General features: G+C 47.9%; 1 protein-coding gene across 1 annotated transcript in view; it reads right to left on the bottom strand.

Annotated features, from left to right (window-relative positions):
- The window catches only part of LOC145337798 (dynein axonemal heavy chain 6-like), a 785,492-nt gene that overhangs the window by 101,386 nt on the left and 663,198 nt on the right, over window positions 1–20,908 (bottom strand). The window contains exons 67-68 of the mRNA XM_080182651.1: window positions 5,972–6,155; window positions 5,513–5,737 (exon numbers count right to left, since the gene is read on the bottom strand). Of these exons, the coding sequence (XP_080038777.1) occupies window positions 5,513–5,737; window positions 5,972–6,155 (409 nt within the window). The remainder of the gene's footprint in view (window positions 1–5,512; window positions 5,738–5,971; window positions 6,156–20,908) is intronic.

Below are 20,908 nucleotides of genomic sequence, written 5' to 3'. Positions count from 1 at the left end.
ACCACAGACTGCACCCACAACATAGACTGCACCCACACCATAGACTGCACCCACACCATATACTGCACCCACACCATAGACTGCACCCACACCATAGACTGCACCCACACCATATACTGCACCCACACCATAGACTGCACCCACACCATATCCTGCACCCACACCATATACTGCACCCACACCATAGACTGCACCCACACCACAGACTGCACCCACACCATATACTGCACCCACACCATATCCTGCACCCACACCATAGACTGCACCCACACCATATACTGCACCCACACCACAGACTGCACCCACACCATATCCTGCACCCACACCATATACTGCACCCACACCACAGACTGCACCCACACCATATACTGCACCCACACCATATACTGCACCCACACCATATACTGCACCCACACCACAGACTGCACCCACACCATATCCTGCACCCACACCATAGACTGCACCCACACCATATACTGCACCCACACCACAGACTGCACCCACACCATATCCTGCACCCACACCATATACTGCACCCACACCATAGACTGCACCCACACCATATACTGCACCCACACCATATACTGCACGCACACCTTATAGTGCACCCACACCATAGACTGCACCCACACCATATACTGCACCCACACCATAAACTGCACGCACACCATATACTGCACCCACACCATATACTGCACGCACACCTTATAGTGCACCCACACCATATACTGCACCCACACCACAGACTGCACCCACACCATATACTGCACCCACACCATAGACTGCACCCACACCATATACTGCACCCACACCATATACTGCACGCACACCTTATAGTGCACCCACACCATAGACTGCACCCACACCATATACTGCACCCACACCATATACTGCACGCACACCTTATAGTGCACCCACACCATAGACTGCACCCACACCATATACCGCACCCACACCATATACTGCACCCACAACATAGGCTGCACCCACACCATATACTGCACCCACACCATATACTGCACCCACACCATATACCGCACCCACACCATAGACTGCACCCACACCATATACTGCACCCACACCATATACTGCACCCACACCATAGACTGCACCCACACCATAAACTGCACGCACACCATATACCGCACCCACACCATATACCGCACCCACAACATAGGCTGCACCCACACCATATACTGCACCCAGACCATATACTGCACCCACACCATATACCGCACCCACACCATATACCGCACCCACACCATAGACTGCACCCACACCATATACTGCACCCACACCATAGACTGCACCCACACCATAGACTGCACCCACACCATAAACTGCACGCACACCATATACCGCACCCACACCATATACCGCACCCACAACATAGGCTGCACCCACACCATATACTGCACCCAGACCATATACTGCACCCAGACCATATACTGCACCCTCACCATATACTGCACCCACAACATAGGCTGCACCCACACCATATAGTGCACCCAGACCATATACTGCACCCACACCATATACTGCACCCACACCATATACTGCACCCACACCACCGACTGCACCCACACCATATACTGCACCCACACCATATACTGCACCCTCACCATATACTGCAACCGCACCATATACTGCACCCACACCATATACTGCAACCGCACCATATACTGCACCCACACCATAAAACGCACAGCATATACTGCACCCACACCATATACTGCAACCGCACCATATACTGCACCCACACCACAGACTGCACCCACACCATATACTGCACCCAGACCATAGACTGCACCCACACCATATACTGCACCCAGACCATAGACTGCACCCACACCATAGACTGCACCCACACCATATACTGCACTCACACCATATACTGCACTCACACCATTTACTGCACCCACACCATAGACTGCACGCACACCATATACTGCACTCATACCATATACTGCACCCACACCATAGACTGCACCCACACCATATACTGCACTCACACCATATACTGCACCCACACCATATACTGCACCCAGACCATAGACTGCACCCACACCATATACTGCACCCACACCATATACTGCACCCACACCATATACTGCACCCACACCATATACTGCACCCACACCATATGCTGCACTCACACCATAGACTGCACCCACACCATATACTGCACCCACACCATATACTGCACCCACACCATATACTGCACCCACACCACAGACTGCACCCACACCACAGACTGCACCCACACCATAGACTGCACCCACACCATATACTGCACCCACACCATAGACTGCACCCACACCATATCCTGCACCCACACCATATACTGCACCCACACCATAGACTGCACCCACACCACAGACTGCACCCACACCATATACTGCACCCACACCATATACTGCACCCACACCATATCCTGCACCCACACCATAGACTGCACCCACACCATATACTGCACCCACACCACAGACTGCACCCACACCATATCCTGCACCCACACCATATACTGCACCCACACCACAGACTGCACCCACACCATATACTGCACCCACACCATATACTGCACCCACACCATATCCTGCACCCACACCACAGACTGCACCCACACCATATCCTGCACCCACACCATAGACTGCACCCACACCATATACTGCACCCACACCACAGACTGCACCCACACCATATCCTGCACCCACACCATATACTGCACCCACACCATATACTGCACCCACACCATAGACTGCACCCACACCATATACTGCACCCACACCATATACTGCACCCACACCATAGACTGCACCCACACCATAAACTGCACGCACACCATATACCGCACCCACACCATATACCGCACCCACAACATAGGCTGCACCCACACCATATACTGCACCCAGACCATATACTGCACCCACACCATATACCGCACCCACACCATATACCGCACCCACACCATAGACTGCACCCACACCATATACTGCACCCACACCATAGACTGCACCCACACCATAGACTGCACCCACACCATAAACTGCACGCACACCATATACCGCACCCACACCATATACCGCACCCACAACATAGGCTGCACCCACACCATATACTGCACCCAGACCATATACTGCACCCAGACCATATACTGCACCCTCACCATATACTGCACCCACAACATAGGCTGCACCCACACCATATAGTGCACCCAGACCATATACTGCACCCACACCATATACTGCACCCACACCATATACTGCACCCACACCACCGACTGCACCCACACCATATACTGCACCCACACCATATACTGCACCCTCACCATATACTGCAACCGCACCATATACTGCACCCACACCATATACTGCAACCGCACCATATACTGCACCCACACCATAAAACGCACAGCATATACTGCACCCACACCATATACTGCAACCGCACCATATACTGCACCCTCACCATATACTGCAACCGCACCATATACTGCACCCACACCATAAAACGCACAGCATATACTGCACCCACACCATATACTGTACCCACACCATAGACTGTACCCACACCATAGACTGCACCCACACCATAGACTGCTCCCACACCATAGACTGCTCCCACACCATAGACTGCTCCCACACCATAAACTGCACCCACACCATACATACCATAATACTAGCACATTCCATATACCAGCACTCATTCAAATTTCCTGCAGGAAGACATTGAGTGGTCGACAAACCTGGAAACTGGGCCAGTGAGAATAATAGGATCCCCACAGTGCAAAATAGGCCAGTTGGCCCAATAAGAACAAAGCCTGCCTAAACTAAAACTGTTTGCATTTCCAGAGTACAAATCCTTCCATTCCCATCTTATTCCTCTATCCGTCTAGTTGCCTCTTAAATGCCGCTATCGTACCTGCTCCCACCATTTTCCCAGGCAGCGTGTTCCAGACATTCACCACCCTCTGTACCCTCTCCAAAGCATCCACATCCTTCTGGTAGTGTGGCAACTAGAATTGTGCACAATATTCTAAATGAGCCCAACTAAGATTCTGTACGGCTGCGGTATGACCTGCCAATTTTTATACTCAATGCCCTGACAGATGCAGGCAAGGGTGCCGCATGTCTTCTTGACTACCTTATCCACCTGTATTGCCACTTTCAGTGATTGGTGGACATGTCTCTGCCCAGATCTCTCTGCCTGTCAATACTCCTAAGGGTTCTACCACTTACTTTATAATTCCTACATGCATTGGACGTTCCAAAAGGATTATCTCACACTTGTCTCGATTAAACTCTATCTGGATGTGAAGATGCCAGCATTGGACTGAGGTAAACTCAGTAGGAAGTCTGACAACACCAGGTTTAAGTCCAAGCTTGTGAGTTTACTATCAAATAAAACGGTTGGTCTTAAACCTGGTGTTGTCAGACTTCTTACTGTGTTAAGCTCTATTTGCCATTTCTCCGCCCAAATCTCAACTGGTCTATACCTTGCTGTATCCTCTGACAATCCTCTTCACTGTCCACAACTCCACCAATTTTTGTCATCTGCAAACTTACTAATCAGACCAGCTACATTTTCCTCAATTGTTTATATATACTAAAAACAACAAAGGTTGCAGACCTGATCCCTGTGGAACACCGCCATTCGCTGCCTACCATTCAGAAAAGTACGCCTCTACTGCTACCCTCTGTTTTCTATGGCCAAATCTGCACCACCCCTCGAACAGAGTATCCCACCCAGATCTTAACCCCACAACCCCATGTATCCTCCCCACCAAATCCCCCCAAACATGACACTAAGGGGTAATTTAGCACGGCCAATCCACCTAACCTGTACATCTTTGTAGTGTGGGAGGAAACTGGAGCGCCTGGAGGAAGCCCATGTAGACACGGGGAGAACATGTAAACTCCACACAGACAGTGACCTGAGGCCAGTATTGACCCTGGATCCTTGGTGCTGTGTGGCAGCAGTGCTAACCCACTGTGCCACTATGTCACCCATCCCTCTTTCCCTCCTTCTGCACCTTCTCCATGACCTGCCAGCCTTTCACATTGTTATCTCTGACTTGAGCTTCCCAAGCAACCAAAGTTCCCTCACTCCTCTCCCCCCTCTCTCCATTCCCTATCTGGGCACCCTGCAGCCCAGATCTGAGGATGGAGGGAGGGAAGGAGGAGGGAGAGGGAAGCTAACTGGGGCTCCCCCCATAGCCACTTTGGCTGTAATGTGGGTAACCTTGGCCCCATGGATACCAGTGGGGACAGGCTGGAGGATGACAGGAAGACCTCCAGAAAATCCTGACCCTCCCATCTGTGAAGCCATTGGCAGTTAGCAGATAAATTCTGCTGTAGATATGTCACCAGCAGACTTGGCAGAGTTCAGATCATAACCCAGTCTCAACAATGGAGAATCTTGATAAGGAGAAATTGGAATGAATGATTGCAATGTTGAAGGGGAGGCTAATACAGAGCTCAAGACAGGATCATCTGGTGACTTTACATTATACCTGGTCTTGGCTCTGTCCCCAGCAGATAGAAAGGCCTTTTCAGGAAATTATAAAGATCTTCTGCCTTCTGGAAGGCTTTCCACTGGATGGGGTATGTGTTCATTGATTTGCAGAGCAACGCGAAGGACTTGATATGAATGTTGATGTACAGACACTGCTCCCACATAACTTCTGTCATCCACTGAACATTTGGACCCTGTTGCAACCAAGGGTCAAATGTGGTACCTGCAGAATAAACAGTTAAAACCTCTTTAAATAAGAATAATGTGGTTCTCTACACTTACACTTTCCTAACTGTTATTGGGGCTTGAATTTCAGTATTAACTATCACCTCCCCAGCTCAGGGAAACAAAGTACAAATGATTGATTCTAACTGTGATCCTGCATCCTCAGAGAATGGGGGATGAAGCCGAAATTCTACAGCCTTGTTAAATATCTTCTTTCAGAAATAATGCATACCCTCCTTGTTGCCTTCTACATTTGCCAGTTTGTTACTGTGCAGGAAGATCTGCCACTCAGCCTCAGGGAGGAATCCCATTACGTTGAGTTCATCCTTGTCAGCCTGGTTTGTTCGCATGATGCTGCTACACAGCATGAAGGAGAAGCAGAGCTGGTGTTGTGTGAACAGTGCGTACCATACCAACTGAGGAAAGAAGCAGACATTACACATCACTGAACTGTCCCTAAACACAAAGCATTCTCCCAGAACAAAGAACAAACAGCACAGGAACAAGCCCTTTGGCCCACCAATCCTGCACTGATAAATGGTTTCTATCCCTCAATTCACCTCCCATTGCTGTGTCTATCACTTTAAATGTTACACATGCTGAAGCCACACACCACAATGCTGGTGAATGAGAAAGGAGTTGATCCCCTGCGATTACAGAAGAACCTAACAATGGGAAGTGGAGCAGCCTTTCTGCTCTCTGAAGCCAGCTCCACCATTCAATCTTATCATTACTGGCTTTAAACTCAGCACCTGAACATCCACAGTGCTCTGAGGCACAGAATCACACAGATTCAGCATCATCTGACCAGGGAAATTTCTTCTTATCCTGAAGCTGTGATCTGTATTGCTGGAGGAAAGGGTGATTCTCTCACTCTGATATAAAGGGCACAGAGATACAGGGGAGTATATGGAGGGACTACCCCCTCACTGCCCATCCTCACTGCTCCCCCCACTGCCCCCCTCACTACCCCATCACTGCTCCCCCACTATCCCCCCTCACTGCCCTCCCTCATGCCCCTCATTGCCCCCTCACGCTCCCCCACTGCCCCCTTACGCCCCCCCTCACTGCCTCCCTCATGCCCCTTCATTGCCCCCCCCAAACCCACCCTCACTACTTCCCTTTATGCCCCCCCCATGGCATCCCTCCACTGTCTCCCTCATGCCCCTCATTGCCCCCCTCACGCCCACCACTGCTCTCCCCACTGCCCCCTGATGCCTTCCTCACCCCTCCCACCGTGAATCAGAGGAGCCTCTCCCACACACCTTCCAAGTGCTTCTGGCCCTGGGATAAGCAGCCTTTCTATGAATGAAGCCCCCAGGTCTGTTGGTTAATGTCCGGTGAGCTCCTTTGTTCCTCTCCCTGCTAGCCTTTTCCTTGGCTGTCATCCTGGAGAATTCTAGCCTCAGTGCTTTAACCTTTAACCTGATGTTGTCAGTGCTGTTGATTAAGTTCAGAACACTGTGTTAAATTGCAGCCAGCTTTCTATTAGATCATGGGAAATGGTAACTTGTGACCCATCATGTCTTGTTGGCAACATCACCCTGTTGTCTCTGGAATCTATACCAGCATGGCAATGCCGGCTTTCTGAGCTGGCCTGCCGTGTTTTAACCCACCCCCCAGGCCCCCTGAGCTGCCCTCTGAGCCACACAATATTCTGCCCATTTCCCACAGGTGTGGCTGTGCAAGATCAAACTGCTCCCACAAACCCCCACATGTTGTCGATACGGAACATAATCTGCAGTGTCATCTAGATAAAACCTTGTTTCATTTCATTCATTTATCTATATCGAATCATAGGCTGGAATTTCACCGTCTCGGCCGCCACCAGAATTGGAGCAGGTGAGGGACGGAATGTGGAAAGATCCGTTCACCTCGGGCAGGATTTTATGGTTCAGGACAGCAAGGCCAGGAATTCCCACCATAGACTGTTACAGCACAGGAAGGGGACCTTTGGCCCATCACGTCTACACCAGCTATTAATAGAATAGATAGTTATCTATTCTAATCCCATCTTCCGCCATTTGGCCTGTAGCCTTGTATATCTGTAGCTTTCTAAATGTTTCTCCTATATATTTAATCAGCTGTGGCTGGGAGCTCTGAAGGTTGTGTTGCTCTTGGTGTCTGGCTTTAAGACACCTCCTCAGGCTGGAGGTGAACTTGGAGGGTCCACTTGCTGTGATCCATGTCGAAGGAAAAGCTGTGTCAAATCAGTGGGAGGCAATCAGCAGTGAAATTCCACAGGCACAGGGTGGCACTGCCACATCTAGAGTCCCCTGGATATCCCAAAGCATAGTAAGAAGTCTCACAACACCAGGTTGTGTGTCATGAAGGCGCAGAGACAGCGCACAGTCGCTGAGCAGAGACTGATAGCCAAGTTCCGCACACATGACGATGGCCTCAACTGGGATCTTGGGTTCATGTCGCACTAACTGTAACCCCCATGACTTGTCTGGACTTGCAAAATCACACTTACTGTCCTGTCTGGGGACAACACACATCTCTTTAACCTATGCTTAATGCTATCTGCACTCACATTGTCTGTACCTTTAAGACTTGATTATCTGTAAAGACTCACATTCCAACCATTATTTTGTAAGTTGAGTTTGTGTCTTTATATACCTGTTTGTGAACAGAACTCCCACTCACCTGACTAAGAGGCAGTGCTCCGAAAGCTAGTGGCTTTTGCTACCAAATAAACCTGTTGGACTTTAACCTGGTGTTGTGAAACTTCTTACTGTGTTTACCCCAGTCCAACACTGGCATCTCCACACCATGTATCCCAAAGCAGACAGATCAAGACAAGGCAAGACAAAAAGAGTATGACACTCACTAAAGACTTAAGGCACAAAGTAAAAATGAAAATGAAGTACGATAAGTAATGGGGCTGGGCACCATTTACCCATCACCAATTTCAGAGTCAGCCACACTGCTGTGGGTCTGGAATCACATGTAATCCAGGTGGGGTAAGGATGGCAGATTTCCTTCTCTAAAGGACAGAAGTGAAACAGATGGGTTTTTACAACGATTGGCTTCATGGTCATCATAGACTTTTAATTGCAGGAGGGAGAGTTTCCCACCCCACCATGCTAAGTTTCTAGTGTAGTGAACAAAGAAAATTACAGCACAGGAACAGGCCTTTCAGCCCCTCCAAGCTTGCACCAACCATGCTGCCCGACTTAACTAAACCCCCTACCCTTCCGGGGACCATATCCCTCTATTCCCATCTCATTCATGTGTTTGTCAAGATGCCCCTTAAAAGTCACTACCGTATCCGCTTCCACTACCTCTCCCAGCAAGAGTTCCAGGCACCCACCACCCTCTGTGTAAAAAATTTGCCTCATAGATCTCCTCTAAATCTTGCCCCTCACACCTTAAGCCTATGTCCCCTGTAATTGACTCTTCCACCCTGGAAAATAGCTTCTGACTATTCACTCTGTCCACGTCCCTCCTAATCTTGTAGAGTTCTATCAGATCTCCCTTCAACCTCTGTCGCTTCAGTGAGAACAAACCAAGTTTCTCCAGCCTTTCCTCATACCTAATGCCCTCCATTCCAGGCAACATCCTGGTAAATCTTTTCTGTACCTCTCCAAAACCTCCACATCCACATCCTTCTGGTAGTGTGGCGACCAGAATTGAACACTATATTCCAAGTGTGGCCTCACTAAGGTTCTATAAAGCTGCAACATGACTTGCCAATTTTTAAACTCAATACCCTGGTCGATGAAGGCAAGCATGCCGTATGCCTTCTTGACTACCTTCTCCACCTGCATTGCCACTTTCAGTGAAGTGGGAAATCCTGCAGTTGGGCTTGTGTGGGATTCAAGCATGTATTCCCGTTGTGCGTGCAACTCCCAGCACAGGATTTCCGGCACCATCAGACCATCAGCTGGAAACTGGTGTGAAAACAAGTAAGTAATTTAAATCTTCATTTAAATCTAATTTGAATGTAATTAGCGGGCCCGAGACTGACTTCTCCAAGCCCGCTAGCCTCTCCCATCTTGCCAGAGTGTTTCACTCCAGCAGGGAGTACACTAGCTAGCTCCCCACGTTTGGGGAACTAGCAACCCGACTCCACTGGGGTGAAGGCAGGGGGCAATCAGGCCCATAATTATTTAAAAATTAATAGAACTATGGTCACTGGTCCCAAAGTGGTCCCCACCATCACCTCAGCCCTATTTCCCAAGAGTAGGTCAAGCTTTGCCCTTTCCCAAGTAGGAACCACATACTGCCTGAGGAAACTTTTCTGAAAACACTTAACAAATCCCACCCCATCTAAGCCCTTAACAGTAAGGCAATCCCAGTCTATTTTAAGAAAATAAAAATCCTCAACTATGACAACCCTATTACTCCTGCAAATCTCCCCAATCTCCCTGCATATTTGTTCTTCTAATTCCAGTTGACTATTTGGGGGCCTACAGTACAACCCCAATGAGGTCACCGTTTCCTTCTTATTTACTAGTTCCACCCACAAAGCCTCGCTGGATGATTTTTTAGTTACTTCATTTCTGACGACCACCGTGATAGTCCCCTTAATCAAAAATGCAAACCCCCCCTTCTCTTTCCTTTACCTCTGCCCTGCCTAAAGCCCCTGTACCCTGGAACATTAAGCTACATAAGAAATAGAACTACATGAGCTACATAAGAATAGAAGCTACCAATCCTATCCCTCCCTTAACCATGTTTCAGTTATGGCTATAATATCCCAGTCCCACATAATTATCCATGCCGAGTTCATCAGCCTTACCTGTCAGCCCTCTTGCTTTGAAATAGATGCAATTTAATCCAACAGGTTTTCCCAGCCCACTGCCATGCTCCTGCCGATTATATCTATTCAGCTTGCCATTGCTGAGTACTGCATCTCCATTCAGCCCCTCATTTGCTTCCCTGCTGCTGAGGATCCCCCCCACCCGCCAATCTAGTTTAAACTCTCCCTTAAGGGTGTTGGTTCCTCCAGGGAGCATAGGCTGAGCCAAGCTTCTGGCATCACAAACAGCCTGTCTGTACAGGAGAGGGGGAAGAGAAGTAGGGTAATAGTAATAGGGGATTCTATCGTCAGGTGTACAGATAGGTGCAACTCTGACCATCAATGGGGAAGCAATAGCCTTGTGGTATTATCCTGAGACTATTAATCCAGGAAATCAGCGAATGTTCTGGGGACTGGGTTCGAATTAAGAATTTACTGATGACTGTGAAGCCACTGTTGGAAAAACCCATCTGGTTCAATAACATCCTTTAGGGGAGGAAATCTGCTGTCCTTACCTGGTCTGGCTGACATATGACTCCAGACCCACAGCAATGTAGTTGCCTCAGGCAGCTATGGATGGGCAATAAATACTGACCAGCCAGTGATGCCCATGTCCCACAAATTAATTTAAAAAATGTGACTCCAGGATCCCTGGTGCCTGGGTCACTGAACAGCTGCAGGGCATTCCGAAGGGGGAGGGTGATAAGGCAGAGGTTATGATACATGTTGGTACTAATGACATACGTAGAAAGAGGGATGAGGTCTTGCACCAAGAATTCAGAGAGTTGGGCAGTAGATTAAAAAGCAGGATCTCTTAGCTTGTAATTTTGGGATTACTCCCAGTGCCACACACTCACGAACAGAAATAGCAGAATAGGCAGATGAATGTGTGGCCTAACAGTTGGTGCAGGAGGGAGCGTTTGAGATTCCTGGATCACTGGGATCATTTCTGGGGAAGGTGGGACCTGTACAAACAGGATGGTCTACATGTGAACCAGAGTGGGACTAACATCCTTGCGGGACATTTTGTTAGTGCTGTTGGGAGGAGTTTAAACTAATTTGGCAGGGGGACAGGCACACACCATTAGCAGAATAAGGGCACAGAATCATACAGTAAAACAAACAAGTCAGAGGGAGTGCAGCTGTATTAAATTTCAAGGGAGTAAGGCCAGGCTGGATAGCCTCTATTCTAATTCCTGGAGTATTGCAGGTAAAATGGATGAGTTGAGGACAATGATTGACATGTGGGAGTGTGATACAGTCGCCATCACAGAGACATGGCTGAAGGAAGGACATGATTGGCAACTCAACATTTCGAGGTATAGAATCTTCAGACGAGACTGGGGAGGAGGTAAAATAGGACGAAGCATTGCATTATTAGTTAAGGAGGCAGTTACTGCAGTTAAGGAAAGATGATATATTGGAAGGGCCATCAAATGAAGCTTTGTATGTAGAGCTTAGGAATAAAAAAGGGACAGCTAGTTGCTAGCTGTTTATTATAGAGGGATATTGAGGAGCACATTTGTGCTCAGTTTGTGGAGGAGTGTACAAACAATAACAGTAGGATTATTGTATTGGGTGGGAATTTCAACTTTCCCCACATTAACTAGAACATACATAGTGTTAAGGGTCTGGATGGAGGAAATTTCTTGAAATCAATTTCTTTTAAATCAATATGTCAATATCAAAGACAGGGAGCTGTGCGGGATTCTAGGGAATGAAAGCAGATAGGTGGTTGAGATGGTGCTGGAGGAGTGTTTTAGTGGTACTGATCACAACACGGTACAATTTCAGCTTGTTACGGGCAAGGAAATAGAAATGCTGCCAAAAACGTTTTAGATTGGGAGAGAGCAGATTTTAGTAAAATAAGACAGGGTCTGGCCAAGGTAGACTGGGGACTGCTACTAATGGGAAAATCTACAGGACAGCAATGGGGGGGCGGGGGGGGCATTCAAAAAGGACATGGCAAGCTACCATGTTCCCTCTAGGGTAACAGGTGAGAAGCAAAAGAAAGGCTTTTAAAAATTACAAGGGGACCAATGGAGGCATTAGTGAGGCCCAGAAAGTGCAGGGTGGAGCTTGACAAAGCAATTAGGAGAACAAAGTGGGGATCTGAGAAAGCTCTGGCTGGTAAAAGTAGGGAAAAGCCCAAGATATTCTATAAGGATATCACTGCGAAGAGGATAACCAGGGAAAGAGTGGGGCCCGTGGAGGTGATCTGTGGGTGGAGCCAGAGGATATTGTTAGAATGTTGAATATTTCACATCCATCTTCACCCAAGAGAATGAAGATGATGGTCTGGAATTCAGTGAGAGATTATGAGGTTCTTCAGCAGATTGACATAGGGAAGGACAAGGTTTTGGAGGTGTTAGCAGCCTCAAAAGTGGATAAATCTCCAGGTCCAGGTGAATTGTGCCCTGGGCTGCTGTGAGAGGCAAGGGAGGAGATTGCAGGGACTCTGACCCAAATTTTTAATTCCTCTCTGGCCACGCGGGAGGTGCCAGATGACTGGAGAACAGTTAATGTGGTTCCATTATTCAAGAAGGGCTGTAGAGATAAACCAGGGAACTACAGACCAGTGAGCCTCACATCAGCGGTAGGGAAACTATCAGAGAAACCTCTGAAAGAGAGCATCTATCTCCACTTGGAGAGGCAAAACTTGATCAGGGAGAGTCAGCATGGCTTCGTCAGAGGGAGGTCATGCCTAAGAAATTTGATTGAATTTTTTGAGGAAGTGACCAGGTGTGTAGATGAGGGTAGTGCAGTCGATGTAATTTATATGGTTTTAGCAAAGCCTTTGACAAGGTCCCACATGGGAGACTTGTGAATAGGGTAAATTCATATGGGTTACAGGGTAATTTGACAAAGAGAATTCAAAATCGGTTCAGTTGTAGGAGACAGAGGGTGATGACAGAACGTTGCTTTAGTGACTGCAATCCAGTGTCCAGTGGCGTCCCACAGGGATCTGTATTGGGCCCCCTATTATTCATCATTTATATGAATGACATTGGTGACTATCTGGGGGTGGAGTTAGTAAGTTTGTGGATGACACAAAGATTGGCCGGGTAGTTAAGAGTGAGGCAAGTGTCTTGGCCTATAAGAAATTATAGATGGAATGGTCAAATGGGCAGGTAAGTGGCAGATGGAATTTACAAAACAAAGAACAGTACAGCACAGGAAACAGGCCCTTCGGCCCTCCAAGCCTGTGACGCTCATTGGTCCATCCCTCCATTCCCAGGCTGCTCATGTTGACTATCCAGGTAAATCTTAAATGATGCCAGCATGTCCGCCTCCAACACAGTGCATTCCAGGCCCCCACCACCCTCTGCGGAAAAAAAGTCCCTCTGATATCTGAGTTATACCTCGCCCCTCTCACCTTGAGCCTATGACCCCTCGTGATCATCACCTCTGACCTGGGAAAAAGCTTCCCACTGTTCACCCTATCTATACCCTTCATAATTTTGTACACCTCTATTAGGTCTCCCCTCATTCTCCGTCTTTCCAGGGAGAACAACCCCAGTTTACCCAATCTCTCCTCATAGCTAAGACCCTCCATACCAGGCAACATCCTGGTAAACCTCCTCTGCACTCTCTCCAAAACCTCCACGTCCTTCTAATAGTGCAGCAACCAGAACTGGACACAGTATTCCAAATGTGGCCTAAGCAGCGGTCTATACAGCTGCAACATCAGGCTCCAGCTTTTATACTCTATACCCCGTCCTATAAAGGCAAGCATACCATATGCCTTCTTCACCACCCTCTCCACCTGTGCTGCCACCTTCAGGGATTTGTGGACTTGCACACCTAGGTCCCTCTGTGTTTCTACATTCTTGATGGTTCTGCCATTTATTGTATAGCTCCCCACTACATTAGTTCTACCAAAATACATCACCTCGCATTTATCTGGATTAAATTCCATCTGCCATTTCTCCGCCCAATTTTCCAGCCGATCTATATCCTGCTGTATTGTCCGACAATGTTCATCGCTATCTGCAAGTATTTAACCCTGAAAAGTGTGAGGTGATACATTTTGGAAGCAGTAATTTGATAGGAAAGTACTCAATGAATGGTAGGACACTAGGAGGTTCTGTGGAACAAAGGGACCTTGGCGTGTTTGTCCACAGATCTCTGAAGGTGGAAGGGTGTGTTAGTAGGGTGTGAAAAAGACATATGGGACACTCACCATTATCAAGGAATAGATTACAAAAGCAGGGAAGTCATGCTGGAGTTGTCCAGAACTTTGGTGAGGTCACAACAAGAGGACCGTGTGCAGTTCTGGTCACCACATTATCGGAAGGATGTGATTGCATTGGAGAGGGTGCAGAGGAGATTCACCTGGATGCTGCCTGGGATGGAACATTTAAATTATGAAGACAGGTTGGATAGGCTTGGGTTGTTTTCATTGGAGCAGAGAAGACGGAGGAGTGACCCGATTGAGGGGTACAAGGTGATGAGAGATGTGGACAGAGTGGATAAGGAGCAGCTGTTCCCCTTAGTTGAAGGGTCAGTCACAAGGGGACATAGGTCTCAGGTGAGGGGCACGGGTTTAGGGGGGATATGAGGAAAAACTTTTTTATCCAGAGGGTGGTGACAGTTTAAAAGTTTATTAGTCATAAGTAAGGCTTATATTAACACTGCAGTGAAGTTACTGTGAAATTCCCCAAGTCGCCACACTCAGCACCTGTTCGGGTCAATGCATCTAACCAGCGCATCCTTCGGACTGTGGGAGGAAACTGGAGCATCTGGAGGAAACCCATGCAGACAAGGGGAGAACGTGCAGTGACCCAAGCCAAGAATCGAACCCGGGTCCCTGGCGCTGTGAGGCAGCAGCGCTAACTATAATGTCACCCATCTGGAATTCACTGCTTCACATCTTATCTGAATGAGCACTTGGCGCATCAGAACATTCAGGGCTTTGGGCTAAACGCTGGCAGATGGGATTAGATGGGAGTTCAGGGGTTTCTGATGTGTCAGTGTGGACTTGATGGGCTGAAGGGCCTCTTCTGCACTGTATGATTCTATGATTCAGTCGGCTCTGTGTCTAGTCGGCCCTGCCCCAATAGGCCCTGCCGGTGGCCAGTGCCAAGGTGCACCTTGGGTATTGCCACTTTCCCCTTTGGACAGTGCCAGCTGGCACTGCCAAGGAGGTACTCCCTGACCCTCAGCCTCCTGGGGGGCGTCCTCCATGGCTACCTGTACCCTGTTAATGGGGTGTTGTTGTAAACCCTCCTGGCAGGGGGAGGGAGAGGCTAGCGGACCCAGAGACTTCACTCCCAGGCTCACTAATGACATTGTAATTCTGATTTTAATATTTATATCAGCTCTGAGCTGATTTCTGGTGTGGAGCTGACGGTTCTGGAAACCCCGGCCTCGGAGATGCGCTAAATGGCCTCCGCTGAGGCCATTTAGCAAGTTAGCAAGTGTGAGGTTATCCACTTTGGCAGAAATAATAGTAGGAGGGATTATTATTTAAAGGGTGAAAAGCTGCAGCATGCTACGGTGCAGAGGGACCTGGGGGTCCTTGTGCATGAGTCGCAAAAACCCAGTCTGCAGGTGCAGCAGGTGATCAAGAAGGCGAATGGGATGCTGGCCTTCATAGCGAGGGGGATTGAATATAAAAGCAGGGAGGTCTTGCTGCAACTGTACAGGGCACTGGTGAGGCCACAGCTGGAGTACTGTGTGCAGTTTTGATCGCCACACTTGCGCAAGGACATTTTGGCCTTGGAGGGAGTGCAGAGAAGGTTCACGAGGCTGATACCGGAGGTGAGGGGGTTAGACTATGAAGGGAGACTAAATAGAAAGACTAAATAGAGAGACTAATAGGGAGACTAAATGTGGTATATATGGACTTTAGTAAGGCGTTTGATAAGGTTCACCATGGAAGGCTTCTGCAGAAAATGCAGATGTATGGGACTGAGGGTGATTTAGTTAATTGGATCAGGAATTGGCTAGCAGATAGGAGACAGAGGGTGGTGGTTGATGGTAAGTATTCGCCATAGAGTTCGGTTACAAGTGGTGTGCCTCAAGGATCTGTTTTGGGGCCACTGCTGTTTGTAATTTTTATAAATGATCTGGATGAGGGTATAGTTGGGTGGATCAGTAAATTTGCTGATGACACCAAAGTCAGAGGAGTGGTAGATAGTGAAGAGGGGTGTCATAGTTTACAGAGAGACTTGGACAAGTTGCAGAGCTGGGCCGAGAGGTGGCAGATGGAGTTTAATGCGGAAAAGTGTGAGGTAATTCACTTTGGCAGGAATAACAGATGTGTAGAGTATAGGGCTAATGGTAGGACTCTGAATAGTGTTGATGAACAGAGGGATCTAGGTGTATGTGTATATAGATCCCTGAAAGTAGGGAATCAAGTAGATAAGGTTGTTAAGAAGGCATACAGTGTCTTGGTGTTTATTGGTAGGGGGATTGAATTTAGGAGCCGCAACGTCATGTTGCAACTGTACAAAACTCTGGTGCGTCCGCACTTGGAGTACTGTGTGCAGTTCTGGTCCCCACATTATAGGAAGGATGTGGAGGCATTGGAGAGGGTGCAGAGGAGGTTTACCAGGATGTTGCCTGGTATGGAGGGAAGGTCCTATGAGGAGAGACTGAGGGATTTGAGGTTGTTTTCGTTAGAAAGAAGGCAGCTAAGAGGGGATCTTATTGAAATATACAAGATGATTAGAGGTTTAGATAGGGTGGACAGTGATAGCCTTTTTCCTCGGATGGAGAAAGCTAGCACGAGGGGGCATAGCTTTAAGTTAAGGGGGGGTAGTTATAGGACGGATGTCAGAGGTAGGTTCTTTACCCAGAGGGTGGTGAGGGATTGGAATGCCCTGCCGGCTGCAGTTGTAAATGCGCCTAGTTTGGGGGCGTTTAAGAGATCCGTGGATAGGTTTATGGATGGAAAGGGATTGGTTTAGGTTAGAGGGTCATTGTTTTTTAACTGGTCGGCGCAACATTGTGGGCCGAAGGGCCTGTTCTGCGCTGTAATGTTCTATGTTCTAGACTGGGTCTGTACTCGCTGGAGTTTAGAAGAATGAGGGGGAATCTTATAGAGACATATAAGAAAATGAAAGGGATGGATAGGGTTGAGGTAGAGAGATTCTTCCCGCTTAGAAAGGATAGCAGGACTAGAGGGCACAGCCTCAAGATAAGGGGGGGTGCAGTTTAGATCAGAGTTGAGGAGGAACTTCTTTACTCGAAGGGTGGTGAATCTCTGGAATTCTCTGCCCGTTGAAGTGGTGGAGGCTACCTCGTTAAATATATTTAAGTCACGGGTAGATAGGTTTTTGACAAGGGAATTAAGGGTTATGGGGAGAAAGCAGGAAAGTGGAACTGATCCACTTCAGATCAGCCATGATCTTATTGAATGGCGGGGCAGGCTCGAAGGGCTAGATGGCCTACTCCTGCTCCCATTTCTTATGTTCTTATGTTCTGATGTCTCCAAGCTCATTGTGTGTAACGGTCTGGGAGAATCATCCTCTTTACATTTGTTCCCACACCCAAACTCTTAGCAGTGTAGAGGATCAGAAGGACCTTGGGGTCTGGGTCCATAGGACTCTTAAATCGGCCTCACAGGTGGAGGATGTGGTCAAGAAGGCATATGGTGTACTGGCCTTCATTAATCGAGGGATTGAGTTTAGGAGTCAGGAGGTAATGCTGCAGCTTTGTAAAACCCTAGTCAGACCCCACTTGAAGTACTGTGCACAGTTCTGGTCGCCTCATTACAAGAAAGATGTGGAAGCCATTGAAAGGGTGCAGAGGAGATTTACAAGGATGTTACCTGGATTGGGTGACATGCCTTATGAGGATAGGTTGAGGGAGCTTGATCTTTTCTCCCTGGAGAGACGAAGGATGAGAGGTGACCTGATAGAGGTTTATAAGACGTTGAGACGTATAGATTGGGTGGATTCTCAGAGGCTTTTTCCCAGGGCTGAAATGGTCACTATGAGAGGACACAGATTTATGGTGTTGGGGAGTAGGTACAGAGGAGATGTCAGGGGTAAGTTTTTCACTCAGAGGGTGGTGGGTGAGTGGAATCGGCTGCCATCGGTGGTGATGGAGGTGAACTCACTGGGGTCTTTTAAGAAACTTCTGGATGAGTATATAGGATTTAATAGGATTGAGGGTTATAGATAGGCCTAGTAGGTAGGGATATGATCAGGGCAACTTGTGGGCCGAAGGGCCTGTTTGTGCTGTAGTTTTTCTATGTTCTAATTGATGGGTATTGTGAACAGCTGGGATCTGCGTACTGATCCTTGTGATAGCCACTAGTCACAGGCTGCTAACCTGAGAATAACTCGTTTATCCCTAGTCTCTGCTTTCTGTCCGCAAGCTGATTCTTAATCTACACTGGTATATTGTCAATTCTGCTGATTAAAGTGTAGTGAGAACATAAGAACATAAGAAATAGGAGCAGGAGTAGGCCATCTAGCTCTTCGAGCCTGCCCCACCATTCAATAAGATCATGGCTGATCTGAAGTGGATCAGTTCCACTTTCCCGCCTGCTCCCCATAACCCTTAATCCCCTTGCCTATCAAAAACCTATCTACCCGTGACTTAAATATATTTAGCGAGGTAGCCTCTACCACATCAACGGGCAGAGAATTCCAGAGATTCACCACCCTTTGAGTGAAGAAGTTCCTCCTCAACTCCGCTCTAAACTGCTCCCCTCTTATCTTGAGGCTGTGCCCTATAGTCCTGCTGTCCTTTCTGAGCGGGAAGAATCTCTCTACCTCTATCCTATCCATCCCCTTCATTATCTTGTACGTCTCTATAAGATTCCCCCCTCATCCTTCTAAACTCCAACGAGTACAGACCCAGTCTATTTAGTCTCTCTTCACAGTCCAACCCCCTCATCTCCGGTATCAGCCTAGTGAACCTCCTCTGCACTCCCTCCAAGGCCAAAATATCCTTGCGCAAGTGCGGCAACCAAAACTGCACACAGTACTCCAGCTGTGGCCTCACCAGTGCCTTGTACAGTTGCAGCAAGACCTCCCTGCTTTTATATTCTACCCCCTCGCTATAAAGGCCAACATACCATTCGCCTTCTTGATCACCTGCTGCACCTGCAGACTGGGTTTTTGCGACTCATGCACAAGGACCCCCAGGTCCCTCTGCACCGTAGCATGCTGCAGCTTTTCGCCCTTTAAATAGTAATCCCTCCTACTATTATTTCTGCCAAAGTGGATAACCTCACACTTGCTAACATTGTACTCCATCTGCCAGGTCCTCGCCCACTTGCTCAGCCTATCTAGATCCCTCTGCAGACTTTCCACACCCTCCGCACAATTTGCTTTTCCACTTATCTTTGTGTCATCAGCAAATTTCGTTACCCTACACTCAGCCCCCTCCTCCAGATCATCTATATAAATGGTAAATAGCTGAGGCCCCAGCACCGATCCCTGCGGCACTCCACTAGTCACCAACCGCCAATCGGAATAGCACCCATTGAAACCAACTCTCTGCCTCCTTTTCGACAGCCAATCCTCTATCCACGCTAACACCTTACCCCCAACTCCATGCCCCCTAACCTTCTGTAACAACCTTTTGTGCAGCATCTTATCAAACGTCTTTTGAAAATCGAGAAACACTACATCCACCGGTTCCCCTCCGTCTACCGCACTAGTCACATCCTCATAGAATTCCAATAAATTTGAGGAGTTTATTGGCTTACGAGGGGGCATCTTATAGAAAATGAATATATTGTGTTATAGAAATTTATAAGATTATGAAGGGGATAAGGTAGAAGCAGAGAAGTTGTTTCCACTGGCGGGTGAAACTCGAACTAGGGGGCATAGCCTCAAAATAAGGGGAAGCAGATTTAGGATTGAGTTGAGGAGGAATTTCTTCACACAAAGGTTTGTGAATCTGTGGAATTCCCTGCCCAGTGATGCAGTTGAGGCTACCTCATTGAATGTTTTTAAGGCAAGGATAGCTAAATTTTTGAACAGTAAAGGAATTAAGGGTTATGGTGAGCGGGGGGATAAGTGGAGCTGAGTCCACGGAAAGATCAGCCATGATCTTATTGAATGGTGGAGCAGGCTCGAGGGGTCGAATGGCCTACTCCTGCTCCTAGTTCTTATGTTCATATTGATAACTTTCTGAAAATTCAAATCCAGCACATCCATTGGTTCCCCCTTATCCATTCTGCTGGTTACATTCTCATAAAACCTCCAAACATGCTTTTCCTTCCATAAATTCATGTTGACTTGCCCAGTTTTTACTGAATACCTTTTAAGTGCCCAGTTATCACATCCTTTACAGTAAATTCTAGCACATTCTCTCTTGCTGATGTCAGGCTACAGGGCTGTAATTCTCTATTTTCTCTCTCGCTCCTTCTTTAAATACTGGGGAGGACGTCTGCTATCTTCCAATCTCCAGGAAGCACTCCAGAATCTATTGAACTTTAGAAGATGATCACTGATG

Source organism: Carcharhinus amblyrhynchos, unplaced genomic scaffold (assembly GCF_965287045.1).
Source record: "Carcharhinus amblyrhynchos unplaced genomic scaffold, sCarAmb.v2.hapA scaffold_76, whole genome shotgun sequence".
NCBI lineage: Eukaryota > Metazoa > Chordata > Chondrichthyes > Carcharhiniformes > Carcharhinidae > Carcharhinus > Carcharhinus amblyrhynchos.
Note: the sequence above shows the minus strand (reverse complement) of the source record. Positions and strands in the feature narration are given on the sequence as shown.